This window comes from Echiichthys vipera (genome assembly GCF_963691815.1).
Source record: "Echiichthys vipera genome assembly, chromosome: 1".
NCBI lineage: Eukaryota > Metazoa > Chordata > Actinopteri > Perciformes > Trachinidae > Echiichthys > Echiichthys vipera.
The window spans coordinates 26,603,338-26,626,278 of NC_139826.1; the positions used below are offsets into that span (position 1 = coordinate 26,603,338).

A 22,941-nucleotide genomic window follows, 5' to 3' on the forward strand; every position below is an offset into this window, starting at 1 on the left:
GGCTCGACATATCACATATCAGCTGACACATTGCAGCCCAAATGGCCAGCTTGTGTGTGCTAAGACTTTTAGTGTCGTGGATTTGTTCAGGACAATAACAGTTATGATCGCCTCGCGCCTGGTACATTATTATCAATTATTATTAACAATCTGCACTTAACAGGATGCTTTTCAGTGTTTTAAAGTATTATGGTATACATGGTTTGCTTTGGTAACTTTAAAGTAAAACATGTATATTAAAGCATCTATGGTCAATATTGTTGAAATAAAAAATGACAATATGACAGTGTGAAAGTTGTCGCTTGTAGTGATGAACCTTCACAGAATTGTCACCTGAAGTTGCAGCTTTCCTTGGCTCAGAGAGGTCAAGCTCATTGTTTAGCTGCCCAGCTCACAACTTTACTGATTTGGATCACTCTCACCACTCTCATATATGGTTGTTTTCAGCTGCAGCAGGCAGCTGTTTTTAGCAATAAAGCCTTAAAGCCCCCCTGTAAAATACTTCCACAGCATCAAACAGCAGATAGACACAGTTAAGAGCAGCTTAAGAGGTCGATATTTCCCTCTGTAGACCTAAAAGAGAGTTAATATTGGATTTACATTCGTCAGTTTGCTACAAACACAACTACAAATGGATGATTATGTTGCTCTGTAACTGCTGGATGTGTAAATTATTTACCATATCAACTTAGAGAGTGATGATATGTCAATGTTGTGTTCACAACTTGTTTCCGCTGCCCCTAAGTGGCCAAAAAATGTGTTATAATCAGGTTTAAAGGTTAAGTGTGTAGGATTTAGTGCAGTTTCACTTTTTGCAGAAATGGAATATAATATTCAAAGTATGTTTTCCTTAGGGTATAATCACCTGAAACTAAGAATCTTTTGTTTTTGTTACCTTAGAATGAGCCGTTTATATCTCCATTCATGTGTGCATTATACAAACAAAATGGGGAACCAAAAAATACTGCAGGGTAAAACAAACAACTAAATAAATGGATGTATTAATGAATTATTATATTCAGACAAAACACAAGTGTTAACCTTGTAAGGTATCAATATTAAAGATATAATCCGTGAGATTTTCATATAGTTAATTGTCTGTTAAGGTTACTATTTATCATTGACACTATCAGAGCACTTCTACTTGCCTCTTTGCCCAGTATTTCAATCTGAGAGTCTGTGGCGACGTTCCCTCTCTGAATGCAAATGCGCTGCAAATGTTAGTGATGCTTTTGACGTCAGTAAAAAGCGGTTGGTCTGCCCAGGTGGAGCTCGTCACTGGCTATTATGCTGCGTTCCATTGTACTCAGAATTTGTGAACTTCCAACTTCCAACAAGTAAAAGTGCAATGCAAGGGAACGTGCAAGTCTGAATTCCCAGTCAGGCTTGCTCTTGTCTGACCGATGCAGGAACTGTAGGAGAAGGGGTCCCAGAGGCTCGCCCGCAGTTACATCTTACCGCCAAAGTGACCGCTACAAACAACACATCTCTATTCCAATCCCCAAAGCAATTTTGGTCAAAAGCAACTGAACTTGGTTATTTGTGTAGGAGGACGTGTCACCTCTCATCCAAGAGGCTTCACCAGTTCATGTACGCATCTGACCAGGCTGGGACTGGTCCAAAGGTCCAATTGTTGGACCAGACTTGTCTTCCTAGACAAATAACCAAGTCCAATTGCTTTTGACTGAAATTGCTTTGGGGATAACGATGACCTGGAAAAATGAGAACATCCACAGGCTTATCTCAATTCCTTCCGATTCTAACTTTAAAGTTTCAGTTTGTTTTAAAAACTTTTGATAATAAATGAATGAAGAATTTAGTTTTTCTCAACAGTATCTTGTATTTAGACGAACAAAGAGACACTAATCAACAGACTCTGAACAATCATCTGTTCTGGCCACAAGAAACTTTACCAACACTATTCTTCATGTCCTTAAATTAGCCTTACTAAGCCAAGTTGTTGAAGTCCTTTTACATAAACCGTGATAATGGTGTGAAAGGTAAAGCAGCACGACTGATTGACAGCATAGCAGCAGAGATTGCTGGCTGCAGACAGACAGAGGGCACATCATTCATTCTGTGCCTCCAGAGTCTCAAAAATAGAGTCCAGTTAATCCCTCAACTTTGATACCTGCGACCCTGTTACAGCTGAAGCCCGTCAGCCTCATTTATTCGTCTGGTACACATCCTATATATATATATACACTCATAAGCTCATCTTGCAACACATGGAGTTTTTGTTCTGTATGTTCAGGACAGAATAAACACACCTGGAAACAATATGCATCTGAATTATGCCTATGAACATTTCATGACTCCAAACACCTGGTGAAACACATGTTCACTCTCAGGGCTGTCAGTGACTATCAGTATTTTTAGGTTATTTTTAAAAGTGACAAGTGTTGGACAGTGACGTTGCTATAACTTTCAAATGAAAAAAGACCTCTGCACAGCAGGAAAGGCAACAGCTGGTGTTTTACACGATGAGTTTAAAAGGTACTATTAATAAACTGACCATAGACACCATGTATTGATTTTTTTTTTCTGTTTGGGATCACGGCCCACGTCTGTTGCTGTTGTTAGTATGTGTAGATAGTTTTGTAATTGTGTGCTGACGTTCAGTTGTTGTAGATGTTCCAGATGAGTTTCTGATCATCGTTGGTTTGGCTTTGGGCTCATTTTCATCAGACTTTTGTTCAGTTTAGTTCCACTCTACACCACGATTAAAAAACAAGCTAATGTTTTGATTGAATGCTGATTAGTTCAAGTAAATGGGCTTTAATTCACTAGATGGATTTAGTATGTGTGCCATCATGTGATGACCAACATCTTCTTAGACAATGGTGGAATGTAACTAAGTACATTTATTGAGGTACTGTACTTATGTACAGTTTTGTGTTACTTGTACTTGACTTCATTCTATGCTTTTATAGTCTAAACATTATTTTATATGCCTTTAAAGTACAGCTAGCTAATGATACTTTTGTAGGAGAGAAATTACAGAAATTAAGGAGACTTCTACTTTATTTTTCCACTTCATTAAGACTAGTGCTGCAGTAATAGTTTTGAATACTTAATCCACCACTGTTCTCAGGTGACAGTCTTAAGATCACCTTTAAATCTGTCACGACTGTGGTTAAATGGTGTTTTTGTTGAATAACCCTCTAGGTTTTCAGTCCTATTAACTTCTTCTCTTCTGATCTGTCTGCTGTCTACTACTTGAGTAATATTTACTAAGCCCAAAATGGAAACTATGTCAGATAAATCCAAGACTACACAGATAAGACTTACAGTAGCTAAATATTTGGTGCTTTCAGGCGTTTTGTGTGGAGTGGGGAAAAGGCAAATTCATTGGTTTTCAGCTAGCCCCACCCAGTGTGCTGCAGACTGTACAACACTGTACTTTCTCAGCTCATGAGCCTTTCTCTTCTTCATTTGCTAAAATATGAATTGCCCATTAGCCCCCTCATTACTGCCTTATCTCTCTCTCTCTCTCTCTCTCTCTCTCTTTTATTTCATTTAAGAAAACACTCAAGGAACATAGAGTAAGACTTATGCTACGTGTTAATTCTACTCAATGATGAACAACTCAATAGATGAATGGTTGAATGGAGGAATATGCTTCTACAGAACAATATCAACCACACATAATAAAACATAAAACATAAGCATCATAAAATTGTCCTTAAAAATAAGCATAATTTGGCAAACCAAGTGCAGGTTGAAGAACGTGCCAAATTCAGACTATGTCATAAGAACAACCAAATGCTGTGTCGGACAAAGAATGTGACTTGTTTTAGTCCACATCCAGGGCGTGCTACAATATACCTTTGTGCTGAAGATTAAAGTGTATATTCAGGCATTAGAAACTGCATTGAATCTATGATCTTGTGAGCTAAATTCATGGTGTACTGGTCTTCCATGTAAGTAATACGGTTCCCCAGTTATCTTGCCATTCAGTTTAACAACCCTTGTTCTTGTTTTGTACAGACAGTGCCCCTCTAATCCCACCCACAACACTGAGTATAAAAGGTTAATATACTCTGAACAAAGGTTTTCTAAAACATCATCAGCATAGTTCTGTCCACATTAAAACTCCTAATGAGATTATTTGATTTTCGTTAAAACAAAGTCTAATTGACACTTCAAACAGCTTACTTTTTTATTTTGAACCCACCCTCCCTCTTTAGTTTCAGCATTTGCCAAGAAACCGAAGTCTCAGGAGGCAGAGGAGGGGTCGCCCGTGGTCTTTGAAGCAGAGACCGAGAAGCCTGATGCTAAAGTAAAATGGCAGTGCAACTCAAAGGACATTTCCAGTGGCGACAAATACGTGATCACAGCTGACGGAAACAAGCACTCCCTGGCTATCAAAGCTATCGCCAAGGAAGATGCCAATGTCTATGCAGTGATTGCTGGGGGGTCAAAGGTCAAGTTTGACCTGAAGGTCATATCAAAGCCAGGTGAGAGACTTTGATGCTGCAGCTGTGTGTTTGATGTCTCTGCTCGCTCTCCTAGCTGTCACAGAGCACAAAGCATAATATAGCACTCATTGCAGGAGACCACTGAGGCAGTAAATACTTGATGCACTGAATGCACTTAATGTTTCTGCACATGAACTCACATTCTGCTCACTCTGGCAACTGCTCACAGCAAGTCTCTGAAACAGCTTTGTGCTGTCTGTCTTTCAGAGTTGTTTGCTCTTAAAGGAATAGTTTAAGATTTTGAAATATGTTATAATAGCTTTCTTGCTAAGAGTTAGATGAGAAGACTGATAGCATTCACATAATTGTCTGCTTATGTAAGGATGAAGCCAGCAAACAAACAGCTTAGCTTAGCATAAACACAGAAAGTAAGGGAAAACAGCCAATCTGGCTCTGTCTAATAAAATCTACGCACCAGCACCTCTACAGCTCACTAACTAACACGTTATATCCTGGCGGAAACCTCCGGGAGTGGAAGTGAAGCCAATGCAAAGGAGCAAAATAATTGTGGTTCCTCAAATGGCCACTTCGAGCGAGTCAAGACCTGTAGACTTACTGCCAATTTGCCCTAGAGGCCACTTGCTGTATTGCAATGAAGAAAATCTCCCTTAAAATAATTTCCCCATTGTAACCATTATCATTACCCTAACCATTATGGAAAACTGCTGTAGAGCAGAGTTAGGCCTTTTTTCCCCCTCTTTTTGTAATACTGTTTGAACTTTTTTTAGGTGTATTACTTCATCCGAATGAAATGTCTGTGGACCAGCAGGAAAAACACTAATAGGCATTTGAAGTGGGCCGCAATGCCCGGAAACTTTTTCAGGGCTTGACATTTCTTACAAACAAGCTATAACAAGTTAAATGAGCTTTAGAGGTGATGTTTTGTTTTTAGACCGAGGTGGGCCAGCTATTTTCCCCTGCTTCCAGTCTTTATGCTAAGCTAAGCTAACTGTCTGGCTGCAGCTTCCTATTAACCAAACAGACGAGTTTTACCAAAATAAACTACTCCTTTAAGATATTTACCCTCACTTCTTGAATCACTATCATTTCTTCCACCACTCACAGTCTAAAGTGCACTGTTCTGTGGGATGCAATGACTGTGTGCTAAGTGTGTCACTGAGCAACGTTTGCGCCATTAGTCTGTCAGTGTGACCCGCTGAGGTCGTTTGTTTGGATTTGATAAGGTGGAAACAAATCCTGAAGAAAGGCAGCAAACTAATGGGCCCAGCGTGCTACAAGAGACGTCCTACAGCTGTCTGTGGCTCATATCATAGCCACCCGCTCTGTCTGCATGGAGACCTTGACCCTCACACCAGCACATTATTTCCTCATGAGTAACCACCACTTGACTGGCGCTCAGGATAGGCATGAGAGGCAGCTGATAACGCATGGAAAATCGTTCAGCCATTCAAAGATGATAACGCATAAGAAATATTTGTGTGATAAATGTTCAACAAGGAATATTTCACTCTAAACAGTGTTTAGAAGAATATCAAATAAATGAAATAGTATAAATGTATAAAGTTGACTGATATTGTGTCCTGGTGTACACCATGTTCAATCTTTCTCAAAGTTTCACTTAAAGTAAAGTAAAGTTCTGTATTTTACACACACTTTCTAGACAAATATAAATGAAGTCTGGCAGATTGGTCACTTGTTTTTTTGGAGACGATTTCTTTCGTACAGTGCATTGTGCCTCTTACTTGTGACTTGTTATCTCGGTGTTAACAGAAGCTCCAGTTGAGGCCCCTGGTGATGTGCCCAGAAAGTCTGGTGCAGAACCAGAACCGGCCCCTGCTCCGTCTGCAGCAGCACCCACAGAGGACCAGCCTGCTGCCCCAGTGCATGATGCTCCTCCAGCTGAGGGTGAGTTACTCGGTCCCTTTCCTTTGTAAAGTCATTGTAATAAAACATTATTATCTTTGAGTTAAGCTTTCCCTGGACATGCCAAGAACATTGCAGGCTGTTTGATATAATTCATAAGTGCATTACATGTTTACACACAAGGGCTTAGCTGTCACCAGGTTTATATCTCATATTTTATGCTTTGACACATATGCACGCTGTACCTTTTTTTTATTTCTTTCACCTCTGTATGTAGTGTAAGTTCTGTCTTATAAGCATGTGAGAGCCTGATAACCCTTGAATTCATACTGAAACTAATACAGTTTTGTATTATTTTTGCAGCCTGTAATTCCATGTTACACATTTCTGTGTTTATTTTCCATCACCAATAACAAAATAAATAAACAATTAGCAATTCAGCAACTTGAAACATTCTGCTTCACTATACCTAATGAAGATGGTTTTTCATTAGCTCTAAATTAAATATTGTTTGATTTTGATCCCTCAACTTCATGTTGTGGCATTCTGCTCTGACCATGTTGCGTTTTCAGATGGACAGCCTCCGGACACCAGACAGGACCTGATAGGGCTGTTCACAGAGAAACCCCATAGTGGAGAGGTCACTGTAGGTGAGTGTCTTTTCATGGGAAACAATCTAAAATGTGTGTCAATTGTCTCTTACAGAAGTGGAGGGAATTATCACATTCTGTGCAATAAAAAGGTTAAACTTGACTGTTTACGCTTTCATTATTATATCCTTTTAGTTCAAACACTGAGCTAGGTAAGGTTTTGTTAAATGTCACAAGAAGGGTAATTAATGGAAATATTAAAGTACGTTATTAAGTAAAGTTATTAAAGTAAATTTGAATACTTAATGTTGATCAATGTTTGTTTATTTCACCTGCCCAAACCAATATGCTCATCCTAGATCAAAGTGATACAATAAATGGAGGTTCACAGAGATATATAACATGACATGTATGTTGCATCAGTGAAATACATACACAAGCAGTTTTGCACTTTTAATTCATGCAGGTTTTTTTTATTTTAAGCTGCCCTGTGTTAATGTCAAATGTCTCTTAGGATTTAAGATGTTTTATGTGAAGCAACAGACTCTAGCACTATGCCCAGGACATTTCCCTTTGGGAATAATTCTTATTATATTCAATAAACAACATGGTACATTCATCTTCTGTGCAGGTGAAAACATCACAATTGTGGCTAAAGTGAATGCTGAGTCATTGCTGAAGAAACCCACTGTTAAATGGTTCAAAGGGAAGTGGATGGACCTCGCCAGCAAGTCTGGAAAACACCTGCAGCTAAAGGAGACGTATGACCGCAGCAATAAGGTACTGCAGACTAATGCTGTAGGCACTAACACAAGAACATATAAGCAAAAACATAAATCATATTTTGTCTGGAAACACATAGTAGGCCTGTGTGATTTTCTTTATTCAAATATATGTATTTAGTCATTAGAAGTTAAAGCATGCAACAAAGCATGAGTACAGAACAACAAGGTTTTGAATCGAAGACTTTAGTCTCAATGTGTCCTGTAATCCCTCCCTCATCTCTCGTCGGGCATGTGGTTGCAGGTCTACACGTTTGAGATGCACATCATCGCAGCCAAGCCAAACTTTGCTGGAGCTTACAGATGTGAGGTCGCATCCAGAGACAAGTTTGACAGCTGTAATTTTGAATTAACTGTACATGGTGAGTGGGGCTGTTGTTATAGGCTAGTTTGTTTGTGGCACTCATTAATGTTTATTTCTAATTTAATCGTTTTCGGCTCTAAAATGATTCTCTTGTATTTCAGAGGCTTGTGCTCCTGAAGGTTTCGACATAAGAACAGCTTTTAGACGCACGTAAGTCTTATAAGACTTTATTACTTTGTTAAAAAACACAGTACCTTTGGTCACATTATCAATTATTTTATGCTGATTGATTGGTTTTATTTTCGTGTGTTTGGCTGCTGGTCCCCCGACACATTTCATCAATAGTGTCACACAGTTATAAAAGTCAATGTGTTTCTTTTTCTTACAGGGCTTAACAAAATCTTACAGCATAGGTACTGAAATACTTCAGTTACAAAACAAATTCACTTTTAACTAATCATTTTATAGTAAAAGTAATGCAATTGATATATGCATACATATTCAGCTAAAATGTTGTTTCAGCTGCTATTCTGCTTTAAATTGATTTGAAAATAGATCACATTTATTTGTTTTCAAAGTTTTAAGATCTAAACTGTTTGTTGGTTTTTAATAAATAAACAAAAACACTGCAAAGCTTTTACATTTAACAATTTGTTTAATGTGTGTTAATGACTAATCAGGAACTATGACTTACATGAAAGTTAAACTTCATGTAATGCAACTTAAACTTGCCTCCTTTGGCTAATCAATAGCCAATTACGTGCCAAAAAGACATAAAAATAACCTCTGAATAACTTATGGTGGATTGCAAAATTTGAACAAGAGCAAAATTAGTTTGTTGTCAGACTCGATACGTCAGATTTTATATTAATCATTATATTGGGTGGTCAGGATTTAAGAGATTAACAGAGTTGCCAAACATCAGTGTTCAGGTGGAAAATGACCATGTTTTGTGTAACAAGTTATTGTGGAAATGCTAACCTATTAGGAGCGAAGCCAGTAAGAAGAGAAGTGGACCGCAATCAAGGTAGTAAAGGGGGTTTGTTGCAACAATGGAGGCTCGTATTCAAACTCTGAGAATTCTGATTGTTAAAGCACAGAGAAACCAGGACCAGGATCAGAGACTCTGTCCCTCTTCTGTGGCCTGTTTCTTCTCTGAATCAAGTCAAACAGAACCAGTGTTGTGGATGGTGCAGCCTCCAATCTGCTGAATTTTGAGCGAACGACCACAGAACGAAGACCATGAGAGAGCTGAGAGAACTCAAATTCAAAATCCGGGATGTAGTCGATAGTAGCTGTCATTGTGGTAACCTTTGACTCAGGCAGATCTGGATACATTGAGATTTGGTTGTTAAACTTTTGAGTACCGTGTGCTGGTTGCAGCCATCAGCTCTCTCTGATCTACTACTCCTGGGTCTCGATCAAATCAGCAGAGCCAGCTGCACAAACAGCTACCCGGCAGAGTGAGCTTTGACGGTGGTTTGATCGTACTGAAAGGGCATGATGTGCTAAGACACGGGCTTTTCAGTAAACAAGCTCTTCCACAGGGTTTCCACATAGAGGAAGTGCAGCTATGGTGTGTTGTAACATCACCACATAAACCAGACTCAACTTCTAATCCTGCTGTCGGATCAGAGGCAGGAGACAAGCAAACAGTCAAATCTATGCCCTTGTCTTTATCTTTAATCCCGAGGATTAGAGTCAAGCAGACCCTATGGTGACCTTTGTTTTCTTTAACCTTGAGTGTTTTGCATTGTTCTTGCTTGGATGGCTGCTGCTGCTCATGGCTTTAAAGAATAATTGGACATTTTGGGAATTGTACATTTTCTTTCTTTCTGAGAGTCTGGCATTAAGACCACTCTCAAATGTGTGTGTTAAATTTGAAGCTAGAGCCAGACTTAACTTTAAGCAAATAACTTAGCAGGACTGGAGGGGTAAACCTGGCTAGTTAACTGGTAGCCTAATAGTTAAGGTGCAGAGAGGCCCAGAGAGGTCACAACTTGTCGTTCATACACTTGTATGGATTAAACAAATGAAACATAATGTGTTAATTAGAGGTCCTGGTTGGCATATCTTTTAAAAGTCCCATGTTTATACTAATTTTCACGTTCATACTTGTATTTTTACGACATAACATACAGTTAAAAAAACACAGTCTTTTTCTCGTACTATCTGTGTTGAATATACTTGTATTCACCCTCTGTCTGAAACGCTCTATTATACCGCCTGTCTCCTTAAGACCCCCTCCCAAACAAGGCCAGTCTGCTCTGATTGGTCAGCACCTACCGGGTCTTCCACGGTCTTAGCATCTCCGCACGGTCATTGCAGTTTGGGAACGACTGTAACGGCACTGCGTCCGGTCTTTATGCTAAGCTAATGGACTCTCAGCTCTGGTTCCATAGTTAACACACAAACTTTAAAGTGGTATGAATGAATTAAAAAATGAGCATTTCCCAAAGTACAAAAATAATGTTTCTTTAAACATGGCAACACCTGCTCCTCCAGCAAAACAGCTGCCTGTCACTTCTTTTATCCTTTAAAGCACTCATTTCCTCTCAGTTTTCTTTTTCAAACTTATTTTAGTGTTTGAATATTTGCACCGGTCAGTATCTCTCTGCCCTTGCAAATTGGAGCATGAGTACACAGAAAATTATTCATATTGTATAAAAGCCTAGAAATGTGGTAAAATGTATTATATTATAAACAAGCCATGTCTGTGAAATATTTACATGCATCTTTTCTTTGGAGCAATCAAGAAGCCACTGTGCTGTTGATGTTGATGTTGATGTTGATGTTGATGTTGATGTTGATGTTGATGTTGTGCTGCTGGTGGCTGATGTTTCTGCAGTAGTACAGATGGAAAAGAAGACTCCGGAGAGCTGGACTTCAGTACCTTATTAAAGAAGAGGTAAGTTATTACAAAATTGTGACAGTAACTGGAGACTTTCGGTACAAAGGTCACTTTTTCCCCCTGCTTTTGATAATCTATTTCTGTCTCACTTTGATTCTTTTATGGATCGTCCTGTTTCTTCAGAGAGTAAGCTACTTCTGCATTTGCAAACTAAAAGTCTGATGTGGTAAAAAAAAAAAAGCCTGAGCATGAAGATAAGTTAGGGTGACATGATCAGGATTTTAAATTGAAAGTTAGGTTCAGCATCCTTTTGAGTTAGCAAAAGGTTCTTCAAATCATTAAACTGTCCGTGAAAATACAATGTACAGCTGCATTGAAATATATACACATGCAGCGTGGTGCGGTAAGTCCTGATTTCACACCGTATGGGATTCTTAAAATCTAGTCACCCTATCTTATCTCACGTTTATTATCACACTATCTTAATCCTGAGATCACTAATACTGCACTCTTCGCCTCCTCATTCATATGACAATGACTCACACGTTTTTAGTACCAATCAGGCATAGAGTTGTTCTCTCCCTTGGTTTTCCCAAGAGTCGACTTTCTCTGACACTTTGAGGTCTTCACTCCTAGTCTACATGTACACGAGTATTTTTGAAAACCCTCCTTCATTCCCAAAACAAAATATCCGTCCACATAAGCACTGTACAAAAAATCTCTGTCCAAAAGAAAATGCATTAACACATTGAATGGCTGTCGAGAGCATGCCAAACTGACAGGCGTTGATATACCCTGACCCTAAAGCCATAGTGGCCAATCACGCAAAGAAGGAGAAGATGTTGTCAAAGGAACCAAAGGTATTACCGGAGAATTTGGACAACTCAGTAAAAAGTTCTGTAAGCAAAGTTAGAATCACCACTATTTTGGTCACGTCCAACACTGCGTGAAGTTGCGCGTGACGATCTGTGACACCTCACAAAGAAGATAACGGTGCACACTCTGATGCTACTGTTGTCTCCACGAAAAAATCGTACCCCCGAGAATCTAGTTTCCAAAAAGATCCGTTTTCAGTGACCTTTAAGTGAGCAAAGAAAAAGCTTTACGTTTACAAAAAGACCTACCTACATGTGGACTAGTCCTCAGAAACACAAGTCACTTTCACAACACATCAAAAATCAATCTGTGCATCAAACACCATCACCAGATAATTACAGGGTTCCTATGCAGTGGAGAAAAATATGAAAAAGTATGAAAGTTAATTTGAGTCATTTCCAGGTCTGGATAAGTATGGAACTATGAAATGGAAAATGTGTAGGAACCCTGTTTTTATTGGGCACTGATACTACGGCACAAGCAAATTTGACATCATGTCAGACCCCAAACAAAGAACGACGCTGTTTAATCCCGTGCATGCACGCTTTTTACTGCAGCCCCTGGTATAATATTTAATCCGCTTTAAAGGAATATTTCTAATATGCTGACTGTTGCTGTCAAAATGCTGTGTTTTAACGTGTCTGGTTTGTTTTGCCATATTTGCCTCTTGGTTCTCCCTTTGAATGAGCAGCAGTTTCTTAAAATCCTCAAATCGGTAAGAAACTGCCAACATGATGTGTGAGTGTCGCAGGAAAACTTTGTTGTGCATGTTTTCATCTGTCAGGATTCAGTTATTTAAAGTCATCTATGTATTTATTACTCTATTATAGTTTAGTAGTATCGTATGGAGTGGAGAGAAGGAGTAGAAAAGTCATCAAGCTCCTTTTTTCATTAGTTCTCAGTTAGACTATATGGGGATTATAACTGGTAACACATTTTAAGCGTGTCATCGTTTTAGCAAATATATCACAATTATTAGCAAAACAACTCTAATGAGGGAGGAAGGTAGGCCATAAATATAATATGTGCTTGGATTAATTAGCAAGAGGGCTTTAAACACACATGAACATTATATTGTCCCTTTTATGATGATGTTCATGACCACGCAAAATAATAAACCAAAGCAATTACAAATCCATGCAATCGTACCACTTTCTCGGCGGTGCAAGAATTTATCATTTTTGTATAGAAAACATTTGTCAACATCTTTTTAACGCCATTTTATTTGCCATAAATTAGTAAACAATGTATGAAGTTGACTAATCATCAGTTGCTTGATAGTTATTCATTAATAGCTAATAGTGTAATCTGTTAACGAGGTGTTTCCATCATGTTAGTATTACTGTCCCTCTTTTATATCCTGCTTCCTTTAGTCTATTTTCATAAAGTCAATTTCAAACTCTGTGCTAAGTGACTGATTTTAACCTACTCCTCTGGTTGGTTCACGTCTATTAGAGCCGTGCAGGTGACTACAGAGCCTGACACGGACGTGTGGGATATCCTCAGCCATGCTCCTTCTTCAGAATATGAGAAGATTGCTTTTCAGCATGGCATTACCGACCTGAGAGGCATGCTCAAGAGACTGAAGAAGATGAAGAAAGAAGAGAAGAAAAGTGCAGGTTCGTGCAGAGTTCCTAGTAGGCGACACAAGGCACAACACCAAGGCTGCACCTGATCTAATTCTGACCAGATAAAGTTTAGACATAATTGTAACTTGATTATTGTATGTCTAACTTCCCTGAAACATAGCTTTCCTCAAAAAGTTGGACCCTGCTTACCAAGTAACAAAGGGTCAGAAAATAAAAATGGCCATCGAGGTCACCAATCCAGATGTTGAGGTGAAATGGCTGAAGAACGGACAAGAAATTCAACCAACTGGAAGGTTAGAATTTAGAAATACCTCACCTCCGTAAACAAAGCTGGAGCTGTAAATCATGGAACATCCAAATACAGCAGCAATACTTGATTAAGTTCTTGAACGTTTTTATTTTATTTTACGTTTTAATCCTCTCTGTCTCTCTCCATATATGGATGAACTTCATCTTTCATTACATCACTAGCAAGTAAGTGTCAAAGAGCAAATAAAAACTGTATGAGCTCATGTTTACCATTTCATCATACCTCTGTAAAAAATCTTAATGGTCTTTGTAAAGGTACATCTTTGAGAGCGTTGGCAACATGCGGTACCTCACCATCAACCACTGCTCCTTGGCAGACGATGCAGCATATTGCTGCGTGGTTGGAGAGGAGAAATGCACCACTGAGCTCTTTGTTAAAGGTATTTAAGGATTAAAGGACAATTACAACATAACAAATAATTTTAAAAATAATTTGCAAGATGAAGAGGAGCAGTTCAACCTCTAATTCTTCTCCGTTTTCTGCAGAGCCTCCTGTGGTGATTGTGAAGAATCTGGAGGATCAGATGGTCATGAAGGGTGAGCGGGTGGAGTTAGAGTGTGAAGTCTCTGAGGAAGGAGCCAACGTTAAATGGTTAGATATTCTTCTTTACACTCACAAATCAACTGTCTGTTAGGAGTCACATGCACATGCTATTGCATCATAAATCCTAAACATAAATCTGTTCTTGCTGACATCATGGACAGACTATGAGACAATGGGCCCCTGGGCGCAGACACGTAGGCCTTCTACCTACATGTCTACATACGAACAAGACACCCAAAGAGTCTCAAAGAGTCTACTTTTGTCATGAAGTGTCCCTTTGTAGTTGTTTTGCATCTATATTGTGTCCCTTTATGACTGTTTTGCATGTCTTTGGGCTGATTTTGTGGCGGTCTATTTTAAGTCGTTTTACTTTTCTGTGCCGTCGTTTGTGCCTCTTTGTGGTCATTTTGTGCTGTTTGTAGATGTTTTGTGTATGTTTGTGGCCTCTGTAATCGTTGTCTGTTATTTTCAGCAGCAATCTATCCATCTAAGCTGGCTTACTAAAAACTAAAAGATAGTTAATTATTCAAGGATTGATAAACCAATGTTGTCAGGTTAACAGTCAGTAAATCAAAACAAGTATAATTAATGTTTCTTTGAATTCAAAGCCATATTTCCATCAGTCTTACATGGTGTTCATTGCTCAGATGCCATTTGAGTTTGTCATGTCCATCTGCAGAGCACCGTGACAGAGTGTAAATTATCACCTCAAAGAAAAAGGTCACATCAGCAGTTTACAGTAGTACTATGTGTCTCATGCCTCTCATGTTTGTTTTTGACAATTTGGAACAGTACTGTATGGTGTGTTACTAAACTCAAAGGTCCATTTGCTAGTTTTTTAAAGCATTCACTAAATCTCACTGTCTTCATTCAGCAAATGGAGTGAACTCTGTTGTCATCATAAGACCTAAATGTGGACTTTCCATTTTGTGGAAAAACAATAGGTCATATACTGAATAGGCAGGAGAACAATGTGAGATGTGGTTGAAAGTTCAAAAATCAAAGTATTAACCAGCTCTAAAAGGACCTTCTTATGAGATTAATTATGATACTTTTTAGTCACATTAATCCTGGTTTGCTGTGTGTGAATTTCTGTGCAGGGAGAAAGACGGTGTAGAATTGACAAGAGACGAGTCTTTCAAGTACCGTTTCAAGAAAGACGGCTGCAAACATGTCCTGATCATTAATGAGGCTACGAAAGAAGACTGCGGCCACTACAAGGTTAAAACGAATGGTGGCGAGTCCATGGCTGAACTCCTGGTGCAGGGTGAGTGTCAATCACGTGTGCTGAGTACAGCATGATGAACACTTCAAGTGTACATTCTTATACCCTACCAATAGTCGCGTGGCCTTGCCACTCCTGGCATGCTGTCTATCTTTGGGGTATAGAGACTCTCACCACATTATTCTGCCAAGGTTATTGCTAACAAGTCTACATGCCAGCTAAAGTTAGAAGATGTTGACCATATTTCACTTTAAGGCCACAGGTCTGCTTAAGTGACCCGGTTTCTCTCTCTGGTCTTTATTTTTATTTTTTTGTGTTTTGTTGCGTTGATTCAATTTCACACTTTGTCAGTAAATAGGTGCAGAATCACCGTGTGTCACCAGGCGAAATAAAGCCTGAAAGATAAAAAATATTGTAATTAGGGCTGGATTTTGTTTAAAAAATGAAGATACCAGTACCAAAACCAGTACCATTAAAGTGATAGGGATAACAGTACTACATCATTTGATACCCGCCATGTGAATGGAAGCATTCACTTCTCTCCTTTACATTATTTCTACACTAATCCATTTTCAAAGTGTTCAGATTATTAAAATATGTACTGAATAACTGTACAAAAAAGACTGTGCGGGTTGAAGCTGCTGCGTTACCGGGCCCATCACAAGTCACATTAACAAGACAAACACTTTCGTTATTGGCCACAAAACCATATTTTCCCTACATCAAGGTAAAAAAAGAAGATTGAATGCAGGTTTCATTTGGCGGGAGATGTTTCGATACAACTTGGTACTGGGGTATTTCAGTTGATACCTTAAAGGTATCAAGTACAGATACTCAGTCCTACTGGCAATGCTACACTTTCACAATGTTTACCAGCTGCAGCAGATTCGTTCCATGAGGGTAGAAAATCAAGTCTTTATTTTATATAAAGAGTGAGTTGTGGTTTTAAAGTGTGTTTTATTACTAGATGATAGTGTTTCCTCTAGTACCAAGTCCCAGCAGCCTGGTGATGCTGGTGAACGATCTGCACTGGGCCTCTCACAATTTTGTAAGTGTGATTCTTAGATAGTAGTCAGATTTTAATGTTTTTTCAACCTTGTGATGGTTTCTAGTGTATTTAAGACGTGCCATGTTTTGCAGGTAAAGGTTTAAGGTGGATAAATATGCTTAATTTTAATTCACAGGTGATCAAAAAATGCTGGATGGGGACAGTTCAAACTCATCCGTACATGGACGTAGGCAAACTATAAACCCCAGCTAGTTTCACCCTCCTTTTTTACCACCCAGTAACCTTTCATCTGAGTGTCATCAGCTCACAGAGCAGATCATTATGTACCAGAAAATCATCACATGACAGTCATCAGTGTATGGTTAGAATTTGACCTTTTCTTGTAGAAAACATAATTTAGTCCTTTCTATATATTGAATATATATACTCTCTCTTTTGCGTATATATTCATGTGTATGTGTGATATATGTGTGCGCATGTGTGTCCAACACCTCAGTCCACAGCAGAACTCCCATTATAGTGCCATTCCCATCCGTCCCTGGTAGCGAGCTAATGTGAAACTCCTGTAACCTTTAAAAGGAGCGTGGTGTGACTTAACTTGCCCAGATAACAATTCCTTTGGGATAGCTTTAATAACTCACGTGTACATTATTTCTTGTGATATACAGTAATAGCCCAAAGCTCCCGCATCTGGTCTTCATATCTTCCCACTTTATTTTCTACCCTAAATCCAATTAACTATCCCCTTGTGCCCGTTGCTAAGATACAACACACAAAGGCCACACAAAGATAATGAACACCCCACGCTCAAACATGTTATTACTATATTACCCTCGCTTACAATGTCTGCATCTAAATTTTTATCATATTATCATCGCACATCATCATCATATTGCATCTTATTCCGCTGTCTCGTACAGTAGCACCTCCTCTGAAGGCCTCGATAGTTTCCATTACATGTGGTTTTAGCTTGTGTGTTTTTTTCTGACTGCAGAGAAAGACCTGGAAGTCTACCAGAGCATTGCAGACCTCACAGTGAAGGCAAAGGATCAGGCAATGTTTAAGTGTGAGGTGTCGGATGAGAACGTGAGGGGAACCTGGTACAAGAATGGTGTAGAAGTCAAGCCCGACGCCAGAATAAATATCACACATATTGGCAGGTGAGGACGCTTTTACACATGCATTAAATATGCTACATATATCCCAAAAAACATGAACTGATTGTCCTTTTTAGGATCCACAAGCTGACCATTGATGAGGTTAAACCAGAGGATGAGGGAGACTACACTTTTGTTCCAGATGGCCACGCTTTCAACCTTTCCGCTAAACTCAATTTCCTGGGTAATAATGCTTTGGCTTTTACACTTAAAAATTAACATCATTCATAGTTTTACAAGCTAAATTTGACTTGTTTTTTACTTTCTTGTTTTTTAGAGGTGAAGATTGATTACGTGCCGCGCCAAGGTACCACAAATTTATGCTCTTGTAGTAAACCGGATGAAATGTAAGGGTCTGTTCATTTTAACCATTTCACACCGTCTATAAGATCCTCCTAAGATCCACCTGGACTGCATGGGTCGCACTGCTGAGTCAACCATTGTGGTGGTGGCTGGCAACAAGCTGCGACTGGATGTCCCTATCACTGGAGACCCTGCTCCCACAGTGATCTGGACCAAAGGAGAGAAGGTGAAACAGACAAATAGACTTGTGTTATTAATCAACTACTCATCCATCATCTGACATCTACTGTACCGTCTTTCCAAAGCACAGTAGGTAAGGTCGGAAATCTGAGGCTTACTGAGAAAGTAGTATACAATATAAACAATACACTGCAGTTCTGATATATAATACAAACGTAAGGAAACTACTCTCTGTTTGCTATTTTGAGTGGCAGAGGTTAGCTCTGTAAACACACAGATGTTATGATAACTAATGCATTCTTCCCTGCTAAAAAATGTGCTGGGATATTAAGATATTTTAACATAAGCTGAATAAGCACAATGCTGCTAACAGCTTAATTCAATGATGCCAGCTAACAGCTCAATTCAATGATGCCAAGCTGCATGCTGATCTTTGAGTTGAGGAGAAATAGAGGGTTTGCATGCCCTCTCTGTTCTCTTTGGCTTTTACCGCTTTGCTCTGCTCAATGTAGGCTAGTTCTGTAAAACCTGACGGAGAAGAGAAAGAAGGGCCGATGTCTTCTTGGACCGTGAAGGATGGGGAAGTAAGTGTGCATGTCCTGTATGAAATCCAAGTCAGTATGTCGACAGAATTGTTTTTTAACTTTTATGCCTTTTGACAATAACATTACCACCTCGACTCTAAAGAAAACAGGCTTGTGTGTGATGTGTCGGATGTACAAATATAGCCAGTGGAGAAGCATACATACACTCTAAACTCTGTTTCCACTTCAAGACACAAAGTAACTGATCATGCAGCTACTTGACTGAGTAGGTTGTGTTATATTGATTTAATGCTTTACAACCCCAGAGAAAGAACATGCTGAAGTAGTTACAACTGGACAAACAGGTGCAGCCAAACACATGAAAAGTAGCTTTTCCAGTGACTATTAACATGCATGTGTCTTGCTTTTATCTCTCAGTTTTACATAGCATTAAGAGCACAGTAAAATAAACAAAAACTGCATGTGGTCAGTATCCTGTCAATGTCAATAAGGTAAGAGCATGTTCTGAATCATCCTACAGGCACACACACAGGTGAGAGGAAACTGGGCAGTAAGTATGTCTTTGTATAGTCACCGGATGAAGAGGGCTGGGATAAGTTTATCCCTTCCGCTATCTCCGCTATCTGTTTTGCAAGGGCACCATTGGCTTAGCTCTGCCCAAGACGATTATGATAAGTTTTAAAGAAATACAAACAAGACAGAGATTTTTCCCCCTATCCCAGAATGTTAAGCCGATGTAGCCGGACCATACTCCAGTGCTGACACAGCGCTGTGCAGATAGGTGTGGCTAAGCAAGACTAGCTTGTGTATTCGGACTTTAAAAAGTGACGGAAACATACATACACAGTTATATAATCAACTACAGTAACATGATAAATATTCTGCAGTGGTGCAAAATTCCTTCACATTTTTGGGATGGTAAAATACGGTATTGGCACAGCTATCGTCATATTCAATAAAATGAAGCCAGGAAATGGACCTTGGGGCAAGATTTGTTTGTGTCTACTACTCAACCTACTGCAGGTATTTGTTTTTCCCGTACAGGCTTAAGGTTCCTCCTGAGGTTATTTCAGTGATAAGTTCCTGTCAACCAAATCAATAATAACAATATTCTGACTACAAGCAATCAGCACATGGACACAATTACCCTTTGGAGCAACTCATGAAACTTTAATTTCAGCCGCTGATTCTGCATCTGCACGCTGACATCTGGAGTCGCATATTCAAATCAGCATGTGTTGTTGGCTTTGAAGAGCATGACTCGCAAAAATACGTCAAGAATCTTTGTGTTAGGAAGTTTTCATCATCTATCCAGATGTAGCATGACGTTAATGTACTACATGTACGTCTTTACCTGCAGAACGTGCAACAGAGCTATCAATCAGTTTAGACTCAATCCAGTAACTGGTTAATTGTGTGTTGTAGGTCATCACAGAGGGAGACAGTAGAGTCCATGTTGAGACCATCAGAGGACACTGTATCTTCACCATTGAAGGCACAGAGAGGCAGGACGAGGGAATCTACTCTGTTGTGGTTCGAAACCCTGCAGGGGAGGACACTGCAGATATCAATGTCAAAGTTGTTGGTAAGACTGAGCTCCCCCATTAATTTTAATGAGAGCAGTCAGGGTTTTCATCTTCATCACCATGTAGACGAAAGCCTTCCCATGGCATGTAGCCATAAAGATAAAAATATTAGATGTCAAATGGAATTTTTTTCTTAAAAAATTCGGACAATTGTAAATCTGATTGGCCAATCAGTTCATCACCTGTACTTCGTGTAAATATATGTTTTTTTTCCTGACCATGAGCCATTTGTCCCCACTAGATGTTCCAGATCCCCCGCAGGCTCCCAGAATCCTCAGCGTAGGAGAGGACTCCTGTGTTGTCCAGTGGGATCCCCCTCAGTTTGATGGTGGACAACCAATTATTGGTAAAATCATATTAAAGTGCTTCATTCCCTCAAATTATTAGTAAGTGTTCCCATTGATTTTTCTGACAAGCCTACTATGACATTTTAATTCTCAGGGTATGTGCTTGAGAGAAAGAAGAAGAAGAGCTACAGGTGGATGAGACTGAACTTTGACCCCTATTCTGAAACAACCTATGAAGCCAAGCGGATGATTGAAGGAGTGGAGTACGAGATGCGAGTCTACGCTGTCAATGGCATCGGCATGTCTCGTCACAGTCAAGCCTCGCAGCCTTTTGTGCCAATCGGTGAGTCTTTACCAAAGCCGTCTGCGGACTACAGTATTAAAGCCTAGAGTCTGGCATTTTGGCTGATGCCATCTTGGTTTTTTTGGAGCCTGAAGGGACTATATCTGGACGAGAGTGTGGAGCTTTCCCACATGACCACTAAGCTAAAGGCTAAGTTGCCTGTTAACGACAGTGCCACCTAGCTTGGTAAGCAAGGTACATTCGTAATTCACGTGATATTCAAGTGTAACTCCGGCAAACCCACTGTCTTTTTCAGTATGAATATACATCAAATAAACCATCGTGACAAGTTTTTTGGGTGATCACCTATTAACAGAAAAATTGTGTAGAAGCTCGGGGCGGAGAGCTAAACCATCCCAAAAAAATTTTTTTAACCACTAATATTACTCAAAATAGCACAAAACCTCTGCCGTAGCATGATAACAGTCCCTACACACAAAAAAATAATAGAACTGAACTCAATAATCGACTTGTTTGTCAATATGAACAGAGCCGACTGCTAAAGGTTGTAGCATTGTTAAACAGTCTTTTTTAATAAACCTCGGGTTCGCCTACCACGTCGTTTTTGCTTGTTTTCTGTTAAGGGACTGTTATCATGCTACTGCAGAGGTTTGGTGCAATTGTGAGCAGTATTATTGGTTAAAAAAAGCCATTGTGTATGGTTCAGTGCTCCACCCCGAGCTAATCAGTGTTAGCCATGTCTGGCTGTTAGAGACTGTCCCGGATTTCTCTATTAATAGGTGATCACCCAAAAAACTTGTCTCAATGGTTTATTTGAGGTATATTCATGCCGAAAAAGACTGAAGTTCTAACACAAAAACGCGGACAACACACAAAAACAAGTTCATTTCTATTCGTTTCTATTAGATTATATACAATCAGACTGTTTTTGCAGCCAATGAAGTCGTCCCCTGCTGGCCATTAGAAAGAATACATTGGCTTCACTTTTCAGACCCACCACCTGGTCTTTACCAACAGGTTTACACCAGCTCCTGTCCTACTTGGTGCATTCAATGAATCCTTTTCAGACATTTGGACTATTGCATGTTCCAGGAGCTGTTTATTGTTGAAAGTGTTCCAATATAGTAGACAGTGAGGAAGTTGCCATGTCTGTCTTTTGATGGTTGGTTGTGTCATGCCTGATTTGTTCAGTCTAAGGTTTCACTCTGGTCATGGGGCCTGGTTGATTTGTGGTCATGACAGGACGGGGTCATGTTTCCTGTGTGTAATCTGTGGATTGTGTTTGAAACAAAAATATAGGTTGCACATACTTGATCCACAGGTCATTTCTGAGTAATGCCAGTGTGTGTCTGTGTTGTGTCTTGAAGAGGAAATAACACACCAAAGTGTTACAGTTTTAATTTACTTCTTTAAAGCTGGGAACTTTCAATGAAACATATTTTCTTTTCGTATTTTCTGAAACTGTCATTGTATCCTGACAGCCCAATGAGACAGATGATCTGTGAAAAGATGATATATTATCTCCATCTGCTGTTTCTCTCTGCTCCCAGAGCCTCTCTGTGTGCTCTGAACTCCAATCAGACTGTGAAACTAGGCAGCTGTTATTGTATTGCACATTTCTGATATTAAGAGTTTTCAGAAACATATTTTAGACAACTGTTTAGCTGTTAGCTGCTAGTTCTCATTTTAAAGCTAAAAAGTACACTAATATATGTTTCTGAAAACACTTTATGCGAGAATTTTTTATCACAGTAACAGAAAATTTAATCTTATTTGATCGGTGCTAGAGCAGTCATTGACACTCTGTCTGAGACTCCTCTGTCTGACTGGTCGGTTGGGTGCTATGGAAAGCCGTTTAACATTTGATATCTAGACTGGATCCGTATTGCAAATACCTGTAATCCAATTCTTCCTGGTCAAAAAGAACATTTCCGATATCCACAATGACATTCTTACTAGTACGAGTGAAGTTTGTCATTCATGTGTATTTTGCTTTTAATTCGAGATATCCACAAATACATTTTAGATTTCTAGAATGAACATTCGTGGTTTCTGTGATGTGATTCTTACTAGGAAAAACTCCCATTTCAGATATCTACAATCCAATTGTTTCAGATATCTCAAATGAAAAAAACATTTCAGATATCCGTAACGAAATTTGTGACTATCAAAAATGTCAGTACGAATATGTACAA

General features: G+C 39.2%; 1 protein-coding gene across 1 annotated transcript in view; it reads left to right on the forward strand.

Moving 5' to 3' along the window:
• mybpc3 (myosin binding protein C3) overlaps positions 1–22,941 on the forward strand; it is a gene marked incomplete at its 5' end in the record, with an annotated part of 37,692 nt that overhangs the window by 2,994 nt on the left and 11,757 nt on the right. Inside the window, 20 exons of the mRNA XM_083920362.1 lie at positions 4,191–4,460; positions 6,213–6,347; positions 6,878–6,955; positions 7,527–7,675; positions 7,922–8,039; positions 8,143–8,191; positions 10,830–10,889; positions 12,397–12,423; positions 13,164–13,327; positions 13,458–13,590; positions 13,862–13,986; positions 14,093–14,198; positions 15,251–15,417; positions 17,379–17,544; positions 17,619–17,725; positions 17,819–17,848; positions 17,931–18,070; positions 19,995–20,154; positions 20,397–20,501; positions 20,597–20,785. Coding sequence (XP_083776488.1) covers positions 4,191–4,460; positions 6,213–6,347; positions 6,878–6,955; positions 7,527–7,675; positions 7,922–8,039; positions 8,143–8,191; positions 10,830–10,889; positions 12,397–12,423; positions 13,164–13,327; positions 13,458–13,590; positions 13,862–13,986; positions 14,093–14,198; positions 15,251–15,417; positions 17,379–17,544; positions 17,619–17,725; positions 17,819–17,848; positions 17,931–18,070; positions 19,995–20,154; positions 20,397–20,501; positions 20,597–20,785 — 2,478 coding nt within the window. The remainder of the gene's footprint in view (positions 1–4,190; positions 4,461–6,212; positions 6,348–6,877; positions 6,956–7,526; positions 7,676–7,921; positions 8,040–8,142; positions 8,192–10,829; positions 10,890–12,396; positions 12,424–13,163; positions 13,328–13,457; positions 13,591–13,861; positions 13,987–14,092; positions 14,199–15,250; positions 15,418–17,378; positions 17,545–17,618; positions 17,726–17,818; positions 17,849–17,930; positions 18,071–19,994; positions 20,155–20,396; positions 20,502–20,596; positions 20,786–22,941) is intronic.